Source organism: Panthera onca, chromosome B2 (assembly GCF_046562875.1).
Source record: "Panthera onca isolate mPanOnc1 chromosome B2, mPanOnc1 haplotype 2, whole genome shotgun sequence".
NCBI lineage: Eukaryota > Metazoa > Chordata > Mammalia > Carnivora > Felidae > Panthera > Panthera onca.
In genome coordinates, this window is record NC_138343.1 from 517,301 (window position 1) to 528,721 (window position 11,421).

Genomic DNA, 11,421 nt, shown 5'->3' on the forward strand with positions numbered 1-11,421 from the left:
GACACGAGTCACGGAAGAAGGGAGTTATTTGCAGTTCTGGGCGACAGGCAGCAGGACAGAGTGGCCGGTTTGCTGTGTGACCAGCTCCCGCGCCCCGCTGCTCTCGGTGCCCCCCTCTTGCGCTCCTCTCCCTCCCCGCGCCCCGCCCCCTCGAGCCGGTGTCCTGAGCTTCTGTCAGGTCGCTGCGCCCCGCCTGCTCGCAGCCCACCCGGTGTCACGCATGAGAAATTGCACGGGCGGCGGTGGCCCGGGGTGATACTCAGGGCCGTGGCCAGGCCCGGGACCCAAGCCCTAGGCTCCTGGTGGGAGCTGGCAGAGGCGCCCCCTCCTTTCTCGGTGGGGTTCGCCGAGGGAGGATCTGGAGGTGCATAGGGTTGAGCAGGATCCGCTCCTGCGGATTTTCCGTGGTCTCCGTTTCCGTTTCCGGGTACCTGCTCACCGTCAGGGGTCACCGTTTCCGGGGGCTTGCTGGCTGTCAGAGTCACCGTTTCTGGGATCTGCTTCCCGTCGGGGGGTCACCGTGTCCAGGGACCTGCTGGCAGTCGGGGGTCACCGTGTCCGGGGACCTGCTGGCCATCAGGGGTCACCGTTTCTGAGGACCAGCTTGCTGTCAAGCACACACCGGGGGGCGCAGGTAGGGTGTCTGGGAATTGGGCCTGTGCCCCCCTGTCCTTTCAGATGTGTTGCAGCCTCCGCAGGAGCGCGGGTGACCCCAGAGCAGGGACCTGATCCCTGGCGCTGGGTCCCCAGCATTATGTGGGAGCAGACATGCAGCTGGGGCGCCGGCGGGGCAGGGGGTGGGTGGGGTGGGGACCCTTTTACAGTTTCCTCCTCCAACTTGCGCTGTTTCCTAGGGTTTCGTGCCCCCTCCCTAGTGGCTCACGGATCCCCTGCTCTGCCTCATGGGTGAGGTTAAGGAGGGGTCCAGGCATTGGGGATGGAACTTTCTCTGACTTTCTTCAGGGTGTGTCCTTAGGGCCAGAAGTGGTGGGAGTGCCGATTAGAAATTTAGCCAAGAGGGGTGCCTGGGTGGCGCAGTCGGTTGAGCGTCCGACTTCGGCTCAGGTCATGATCTCGCGGTCGGTGAGTTCGAGCCCCGCGTCAGGCTCTGGGCTGATGGCTCGGAGCCTGGAGCCTGTTTCCGATTCTGTGTCTGCCTCTCTCTCTACCCCTCCCCCGTTCATGCTCTGTCTCTCTCTGTCCCAAAAATAAATAAAAAACGTTGAAAAAAAAAATTAAAAAAAAAAAAAAAAGAAATTTAGCCAAGAAGGGGCAGTTTGGTCACACACAGAGGAAAGGCGGGTGGTGGTGGCCCACCCACCTGTGGGCACCTGACGGCTCAGCTCAAGAGAGGCAGGAAGTGCTGAGCTATGGGTTTGGTGGCCTCCTGCAAAGTCAGAGGTTCGGAGGCCACCGCCTGGTCCCTGGCCCGGACCTGGTGCCCTTGCCTCCTTGTGCACCAGCTACAACGTTCAGTAAACTGCTTCAGGGGAAGAAGAAAGTTCGTTTTAAACTTGTGGCTACCGGAAGCCAGCATTTCTCCCTCGGGGCGAATGACCCCACAGGCTGTCTGTGGGACTTGGGTTAAAGCTACTGTTTACAGATACTTGTACTTCAGCGTTCTGACTCCTGACCCCTCAGGAGCCCGCCAATTCCTGCCCAAGTGTCGGGATTTGGGGACCCTGTGCCAGCGTGTGGCCCAGACACAACAGCGTCTTCTCCAGTGTTGGAGGGCGGATCTGGGGTCTGAAATCCTGTAGCAACTGTCCCTTGAGCTAAGGTCTAGCGAAGGGGTTTCAGAAAGTGAGCTGGGTTTTACCCACAGAATTCCTGGTTTAGTGGGTCTGCGGCAGCACCCGAGGGGTTAAAATTCTATGTTCCCGGGCGATGCTGTTGCTGCTGGTGCACACTGCATTTTGAGAACCACTGTCAGGTACCATGAAAGGCCAGCAGGGTTGCGCTATAGCCCCCGGACTGCAGATTCCCACCCCATTAAGATAAACTGTGCTCAGGCTGCAGAACAGTGGGGTCTGTCACCTGCTCCCTGAGGGGGGGGGGCTCAGGGAGGGGCTAGCAAATGAGGGGAGGCAGGCCTGTCCCCAGGAGGCATCCTATTCTTTTTACATTTATTTTTAATTTTTAAATTTTGGTTTCCAGTGTAGTTACCATACAGTGTAATGTTAGCGTCAGGTGTAAACATACTGACCCATCACGTACACACAACAACCAGTGCTCATCACAGCAGATGCCCCCCTTAATGCCCATCAGTCACCCCACCCCCCTCCCACCACCCCTCCAGCAGGCCTCAGTCTGTTCTCTCTAGAGTTTAGATTTGTTTCTTGGTTTTCCTCTTTCCCCACTCCCCGTGTGTGATTTGTATCTCAGATTCCACATACGAGTGAAATGATATGGTATCTCTCTTTCTCTGCCTGACTTATTTCACGTAGCATAAAACCCTCCATTTCCACCCGTGTCGCTGCAAATGACACAATTTCATTCCTCCTGATTGCTGAGTAATACTCCATTGTATAAATATACCATGTATTTACCTGTTCGTCCGTTGTTGGACACTGGGCTGTTTCCAGTGTTTGGCTACTGTTGATAGCCTGCTATAAACATTATGGTGCATATGTCCCCTCAAATTAGTATTTTCATATCATTTGTTCTGCCCATTTTTAAATTGGATTGTTTTTTGGGTGTTCAGTTTTATAAGTTTTTTTTATGTATTTTGGAATCGCTCTATCAGATATGTCATTTGTGATGAGGGAGCTAAGGCAAGCTGACATCCTGGACACCCCTCCCCCGACCCCCCCCCCCCCCCCCCCCCCAGCCAAGTGGGATGTGTGGCATTCCTCAGGCTCTCCTGGCTGCCCAGGAACAAAGGGGAAAACAAATGGTAACTAGAGATTTCAGTCCTGCAGGACGTGAGTCTACATCAGTTTACTAATGTCTTAGCAAATTACAAGAAAAGGCAATCTTATCCATTGTCTAATCTCCAGAAACCTATAGACTCCGTTTCCTGGAGCCCCAACATCACCCTCTCCTCCACAGTGATGTGGGAACAAAGGCAGAAGGAAATGGCAGGTAGAACTGTTTCCTTATAACCTGCAGCCCATTGACAGATACTTGAGGCTGGCAGAGTAAACCATCCCTCCAGGAACCCCGTACTGTCTTAATGCTAATACTTTGCTAGAGAGAAAAACCACCCTACCTTGACAATAGCTAGGCCTCCAGTGTCCTGTGAGTCTTCTTCGGCTTATGAAAGTCTCACTGGAAACTTCCACTAGACTTTACTGCCTATGGGTCCCATCCCCATGCTTTAATAAAACCACCTTTTTGCACCAAAGACATCTTAAAAATTCTTTCTTGGCCATCAGCTCCAAAACCCTGAACCCCACCATTACCCCCACACTGCATCATTTGCAAATATCTTCTCTCATTCTGTTAGTTGCCTTTTAGTTTTGCTGATTGTTTCCTTCGCTGTGCAGAAGCTTTTTATTTTGATGAGGTCCCAATAGTTCATTTTTACTTTTGTTTCCCTTGCCTCCGGAGACGTGTTGAGTAAGAAGTTGCTGAGGCTGAGGTCAAAGAGGTTTTTGCCCGCTTTCTCCTCAAGGATTTTGATGGCTTCCTGTCTTACACTGAGGCGCTTCATCCACTTTGAGTTTATTTTTGTGTCTGGTGTAAGAAAATGGTCCAGGTTTATTCTTTTATATGTCGCTGTCCAGTTTCCCCAGTACTATTTGCTGAAGAGAGTGTCTTTATTCCATTGGGTATTCTTTCCTGCTTTGTCAAAGATTAGTTGGTCATATGTTTGTGGGTCCACTTCTGGGCTCTCTATTCTGTTCCATTGATCTGAGTGTCTGTTTTTGTAGGTATCCTGTTGTTGACTGGGGCACAAGGTCGGACTTACACACCTTTCCACCTGTGAGACCCTTCTGTTTTGCATTTGGCCTGTCTGCCATCATTCCCTGGCCCTGTGTGGATTCCAAGTCCTGTGATGCCTTGCTGTTAGAACGCTCCCTCAAGATGTAAATGGTAAAGGACTCAGGTAATGTACTTTCTCGGAAACTCCTAAAGCAAGAAATCGTCTGTGATCTGAAGGGAACAGCTTTTATGAGTCTTTTTGGGCGCATTTAAGGCATCCGGTCAGGCAGTTGTGTTACTGTTTTTGGTGCACTAGTTTGCAAAGCTGTGTGTGGCTGGGGCTGGCTTCTAACAGACAAGGAGCTGACGGTCCTGGGTGAGACAAGATGCCTTGGCCGAGGCTTTCTGGGTCCCATGCTGGCTGCCTCCACACAGCTGGAGCACATGATGAGTGTGGACCAGACAGGCCAGGCGGAGAGCACACTGCATCCTGGGAGCCGCGATCATTTGCTCTCTTAGCGCCGCGGCATTGGAGGAAGGTAGATGTGGGCCACTAAAGGTCCCTTCATCCTCTCTGTTCCCTTTCTTCTGGTGAACCAGGCTTGTCTGCCCTCTTGCTGGAAATATCTTTGTAAATAAACAGAAACTTTTCCACTTGACTTGTTTTAGATCCAGTGTCATAGTTTTGAATTTAGAAACTTGCTGCCTATTTTGACTGGTCTCCATGGCAACCAAGTGACCATGCTTATATTTGGCTGGGATTACCGTAGTTCAAGATCACTTGGTAGGGATGGTGGACAAGGAGCATTGAACATAATCTTTTTGGTTCTTTGTAAGAAAATCAGCCACAAGAAAGAGAAACTCCTGGGGTGTAGAAGAGTGGGGCTGAACCTGGCGCGAGGCCCATGTGGTTCATTGAGGAAGTTGAAAACCAGAGACATTATGGCAGCAGAACATGGCAGGTCCTGAGCGTCATCTGTGGCACGGTGTGGGTGGCAGCCAGGTCTTCCGTCTTAACCCAGGGTTTTCCCCACTCAGCAGGCTCTGTGCTGTGATTTGCATGCAGGCCTTGTTCCTGAAAGGCTTTAATGTGCCTTCCGTGAACTGCACTAAATAAGGCTGAGGTAGACCGAACAAAGAAAATGGTGGAATAGAAAATACTGTTACGGAACCAGGCTGTGACTCAGGTGGAAACACCAAGCAGCACTCAGAGATCTTGGTGGATTGGAGATTTATTTAACATCAGCGGGCTCAGAGGAGACCGTATCTCCAAAGATCTGAGCTACGAATGAAGGGGAGAAGGGTAATTTATAGTCATCAGCTTCCATATCTGTGGGGGTTTTCGTGTGTGCGACAAACAGGACAAGAAGAACCTGGAAGAGGGGTCTCTAAGTCAGAGACCAGAGCTTGTTTTAGTCTCATCGGCCATCTTATGGTGTAAGACTTTATTCATTTCTCCAACATTACCCACTTTGATGCCTTAAAAAAAACTTTGACTAGGCATCACCTTTCAGTTTTACAGGTTGGTACTCTTGGAAAGCTGTAGTTTGGCGAGCAACAGTGTTTTCAATAAAATGTACCAGGGTATTTAGTATACAGGGGCCGATGGTCACAAGGAAAATTATGGAAAGAAGGGGCCCTGCCAGCGAAGGGAGCCAGGATGCCCAGTCTGTGAGATCCCGTCCTCTCCATTGACTGATGTTTTCCTGTTGTCTACGTTGAATTCTTTCCTTGAGTTCCTTAACCTTAGTCCTGACTCTTCCTGATTGGTTTACAAAATAGCAACATTCCTCCCCCAGAAAGATGCAAGTCCCTCCTTTTTCTGAAGTGAGGAGGTCGAGGGCTCGCCTATTTTGGAGGCACACTGCTGCCAGGGAGTTGATTTGGCTTTGTCGGGTTCCCAGGGAGTCTGCCATCCGTTCCACGTCCAGCTTGTTGGTGCCGTCTCTTTTGGCCCAACAGCAAGAAGCAAGATCAGGGCGATGACACCAGTAAGGGGCAAGGGCTGGCAGAGTTGCATCCGAACCCCTGGGCTCAGTCCACACATTGAGTCCTCAAGCTTCTGCCATGTGCAGGCCAGCCAGCTTCCGGGTGTGGCTGGAGCAGGGGTGGAGGTCTCAGGGGCCAGTGTCTTTTTGAGGGTCAGTTTAAGCGGGTTGACTGGATCTGGATCACTTCACCAGGTTGAGGGTTCCTCTGAGTTGGCCTTCTTAACTCTGGGCTTCTCAGCCCCTGCTCTGATGCCCCGGAGGAGAGCCTCTTGGTACCGGCGGATCTGGACTGACATGTGGAGAGTGCCTGTGCGTGGCCAAGGGTGCAATCTGGCTGCTGGTCCTTGTCAGGGAGGGTTCTCTGGGTCCAGGAGGGGAGAAGAGACAGACGGGGGAGGAGTTTCAAGCTCAGGGGCAGTAGGGAGGGAGCCCGGTGAGTCATAAGGTGGCGGAAAGAGGGGATCTTCCTCCGGGTTTCTTGCAAACACTAGGAGAGCGGTGGGTTGCTTCTTTGGCTTCTTGGGTGAGCCTCCACATAAAGTGGCTAAAACCTTTGCCTGGCTCTATTTGCTAATGATGAATCACACCCAAGGTGGGGGATTTTGGGCAATTTCAAGCCAGGAGTCAATGTATGGGAATTGATCAGGGTGGCCCGGGTTCCCAGTGACTATTAGCCAAACCCACAGCACTATTTGAGTATCTAATGTCCCTTCTAGGGGCCATCCTACATTGAATAGGGGCCATTCTAGTTCACAAAAGGTCCTTAACTTCCTGGGTATCATTTTCACCCTGTAATCATCTGAAAAGCCCTTTTTAAAATTTTTGAGTATGACCTCTAAAATCGTAGGCTTACTCTGTTTTGATCCCATTATTAATTCCTCTCTTGTGTTTGGTGTCGCAAAGACAGACAAAGGGAGGGTATCCCCTCAGATGAGAGGACCAATCAGATACTCCTCTGGTCGCGTTCCCGAGGGAAACTTTAGGTGAGGTTTGGTCTTAGCGGACTCAGCTTTGTGACTTGTGGTCGGAATCTGACCCGATACCACCTTAGACCTTACACTCTTACCATGACACAGGAGAGCCCATTCAGACTCTGTAAATTTTGGGGGACTTTAAGGGTGCCCGTCCGTGGAGCTACAGACTCGAATTCGACTGGCAAGCCTGGCCGAGCCGCACATTCAACACACACACACCAGAGGTTATTATATTTCCTTCCACAGAATTCCTACCTGTGAGACTTCTGAAGTCTCGGGGAGTGATCAGGTCCCCCTTCCACTCTTGCGAGTGGGCCTGACTAGATTGGGCTCCAGCCTTACCAGTTCTGACGTCGGGTCCTGGTCCTCACCTGCCAAGTCTCCTTGAGTCCGGTGGGAGTGGCGGAGCAGGGGCCGGCCCGAGGCAACCGAGAAGGAGACTGCCGAAATTCAGGCAAGGTGGGCCCTCTCCCTTGTGATCCTTCATTCCGTCACTGCCTCGCTGTTCTCCCAAGCCAGTGGCAACAATAGACCAGCACAATTGGGTTTCCCGGTCAGGGAACCAAGTATGTTTCGCAACCAGACTGGAACGCTGGTGGAAAAACCAAGCAGCACTTGGAGAACTTGGTGGATTGGAGATTTATTTAACACCGACGGGCTCAGAGGAGACCGTTTCTCCAAAGATCTGAGCGCTGAATGCAAGTGGGAAGGGTAATTTATAGTTGTCATCTTCCATATCTGTGGTGGGTTTTTGCACCTGGCAAACAGGGCAAGAAGAACCCGGAAGTGTAGGCTGGCGTCGGGGCTGCAGAAGGGCAGGGAGAAGATGAAGGAGGTGTGGCTCAGGCCCAGCATCGCTCCACAGGCCCACGCGGCCCCTGTCAGCTGGAGGCACACCCTGTGGCTCAGCAGGAGAGGGTAGCCAAGGGGTTTGCAGATGGCTGCGTAGCAGTCATAGGCTGTGGCCACCAGGAGACAGCACTCCGTGGCCCTGAGGAAGAGGAAGAACATGTAGAGAGTGTAGCCCATGTGGGGCACGTGGCGCTGGCCTGTGAGGAGGCGGTGGGGCAGCAGGGGCAGGGTGACCGATGTGGCGCCAATCTCCAGGGCTGACAGCATGCGCAAGAAGAAGTACATGGGGGACTGCGGGGTGGTGTCGCCGACACGACAACCACTATGAATAGGTCGTTGGCCACGGTGAACAGGTAGACACCCAGGAAGAGGAAGAAGAGCCAGCCCTGCAGGTGGGCCAGGTGGGAGAAGCCCACGGGGCTGAACCTGGCCATCAGGGAGGTGTTCGTGCCCATCCTGCTCACAGCTCAAGGCAGGGGCAGCCACGGAATCGTGACGTGGACACAGGTGGCCTCTGGATGCCCGTTCTCCCAGTGTCCCCGCCCTTTGGGGCAGCACTCCCTTGCCCACGTCAGCCTTGCTCCCTTTGGAGGGCTCAGTGCTGCCAGCCTGGCTGGCTAAACTCACCTCTGCAGGTCCCTGCATTTGGTGGGACCCACGCGGTCCTGCCTCAGCTTCCCCAGGGCTGAGCGCTGAGCCTGCCACCCAGCCCTTCCTCCTGTTCCGTGGGGCTTGCGGGCAGGCGTCCTCCTCCTCAAAGCCAGAATTTGTTCTGTCGGGACCTTCCCCTGTGTTCTTTTCCCACTCGGGTCCTTCTCTTTCTTTTTCTTTCCTTCTTTCACTTGGTTTCTCTTTACTTTCCTCACAGTGTGTATCGTCTCTGACCCAATTTTCACCTCTTCTAGAAATTTTTCCAGCTCTCTTTTTAGTTACCAGATCCACTCACCTCCTCTTTCTCTCTCTCTTATTTTTCCTTTATCATTTTGCCTTTAAACAAATTTCATGCTTTGCAAGGAGAGGAAGGGAATTTGAGAGGCCATCTCCTTTAAACTCCTGGAGGCCGGTAAATCGCTATCCCAACAAGTGAGGGGCTCCTTAGTTTAAAAAGGTGCCCAGGAAGGAGATAAGAAGGTCTTCTTGGTTGTTTATTTCTGCATTTGACAGCCTCTAAAACTCACCCCGTTATACCATAGCACATCCTCAGGTCCTTAAACCACACACATAAAGTCCACAAACTCACACACTAACATTAAATTTCTAAATACAGCACAGAAAAATAAATAGCGCAATATTTTCACGCTCTAGGTGCATCTAAGGTCAAAAATAAATCATGTTTACACAATGCAAATATCACTACAAATAACAATGAAAGTGAAAACACATTTAACATAAAAATATAAACGCCAGAGATAGTCAAATAGATGCATAAATCCAAATTCTCTGCAAGAAGATAACCACATTCAAGATCGAATATTAAAAATGCAAGTTCACACGCTGTTATTCTGCAGGTATGGAGTCCTTGGCTCATTCCACCTTACTGGCCTCCAGGAGACATTATCTAAATGTTGTCTTTCTATTTGGAGAAATAGGCAGTGATAAAGGCAGATGGTATTTGATGACTTATTTCCTTCTTTCTTCCCACTGTGGATCCCTCCGTGCTGTCTTTTAAGAGTCTCTGAGGACCTGAGTCTCCAAGCATTTGACTTTCCAATGGGGAGAACTCTTCACATAAACAATTAAATCTGTTGTTTTGGAGTCTGTCTCTTAGATTGGGAAGAGTAGAGTGTGACCTGTCCAGAACATTTCAGAGATATTCTGGTTCAACCAGAGATATTTTCTTCTCTTTCTTCATGATTTTCTTCTTTCTGTTACTATAGATGTCTTAACACACTTATGAAAATAATGCATTTCTATCAATCTTGTTTCTATAGCTATAATTCAGTAATCAACTCATTTGATAACCCAGTCAGAGTCCCTTATATATTTCAGTCATTGTAGAAAGCACTAAGAATGTAAAAGAGAAATAAACACTTTTGACCTTAGTGAGCTGATAAATGCCATTTTCTTGGAAAACTATCCCTAATTTTTCTTGTTTTGCTCTTTTAATTTATTATACAAGAACATTATTTACACTATTATTTCAGCATATTGTTTGGTTTGTTCTATATTCTTACACATTTTCACAGATACGATAAAGCGTGTGTGTCAGATAAGATGTTTTCAAGACATGTAACAATCATTACATAAGCACCAAACTCAAACTGGCTGAGACAATCAGTTCATTTATTGGCTCATGTAACTAGAAGTTCAAAGTTTACTTATACCAGATCCCCTACTTAGTTTCCTTCCAAATCCATAGTATCTGCCCCCTTTATTCGGTTTGTCTAAAGTGATAAAAATATCAGTTGCTCCAGAGGATGAAAATGTATTTGCCTTTCACTTGAGCGTCTGAAGTGTTGTATTCAGAGTGGTGTGGTTTCTCTGACTCGACAAGTGCTCAGGGATCCAGTTTCCTTTTTGTCCATTAGTTTTCTGTCCCTGGTGTGTGGCCCTCTAAGGAGGGTGGTGGCATGCATGCCCCAAGGAGCAGAGTGGAAAATACTCCACGTGGACACATGCCCACGTGAACGCTCTCTCAGTGAGACCCATGTAGTATTCTTTGCAGAGATGTTTAACTTGAGTATAATTATAAGGAAACAATCAGACTGTGACCCAGACTGTGGCACCTTCTATAAGACAGCTGACATGTGCTTCAAAAATACCAATGTCTGTAAAGGACAAGACAAAGGCCCAGGGGATGCTCTTCTAAATTGAAGACTAAAAAACATGACCATAAAATATAATTCAGGATCCTTGTTGGATCGTGGGTAACAAAACAACAGCAAAAAAACCCACAACAAAATAGCTTTAAAAGACTTTGGAACAACTGGGAAAATTGAATGCGGATTTTATATTGTCGTATCAATGTTCAATTCCCTCAGTGTGATACTTAACCGTAGCGACGTACTTAAGGGCAAAGTGTCACGCTTACTGAAGCTTTGAGCGGCTGATCCAAACAGGCGAATGCATGTGTGTGTGTAGGCCGTCACCTGTTCCACGGATTTCCGTCCCTTTCCCCCTGCCCCCCCTGCTCTTATCCGACGAGGATGTGCGCACTGTTCTGCCGGTTTGGTTTTGGAGAATGTGCCACTGTGATTGCAGGCAATCCGACACCCCCGTTGCTTAGTAGGGACAATTTACTGTCAGTCACAGGGACTCTGCTGTGGGCGCGGATGACCCACCGTCTTCCCCAAGCTGACTTGACATCCCACACAGTTGTCTACGCTTTCCTCCTTTCTTTCCCTGTTTCCTTTGCTCCCTCTCTGTCTTTCCAACTGAGAGTGGTCTGTGTGATGTAACCCGTGTGATGTAACACGGTCCTTGGGTGCCAGTGTCTCGTGGACACCCACACAGAAGAAAACAGAGCTCTGTGTCAAGTATATATTTTCTCAGTGGCTCTACTACTATTATTAATTACATACGTAGATTGTATTATGGCTTTTCCACAGCCTTAGAAGACTTGGAAACTTAATCTATATTTACTTCTTGTTTCCTGTGCTTTTTGCTTTATGAACATTGATACTTATTATTTGGGACACAAATATTTATCTTTGCTGTATCTTCATTGTAAATTTTATCTACTAGCGTTATGAATGCCGTTTAATATTTTTCTGCCATTTACTATTTTTTATATATAT

The 11,421-nt window shown here is 49.3% G+C and overlaps 1 protein-coding gene across 1 annotated transcript; it reads right to left on the minus strand.

The window, feature by feature from the left end:
- Window positions 1-1,835: 1,835 nt before the first annotated feature.
- On the minus strand, window positions 1,836-8,545 carry OR10C1 (olfactory receptor family 10 subfamily C member 1). Its single transcript, XM_081795667.1, is given in 5 exon segments — window positions 1,836-1,909; window positions 3,914-4,074; window positions 5,716-5,814; window positions 7,590-7,992; window positions 7,995-8,545. Coding segments are annotated over 5 exon segments (882 nt in total). The 5' UTR covers window positions 8,140-8,545.
- Between the last annotated feature and the right edge of the window lie 2,876 nt (window positions 8,546-11,421).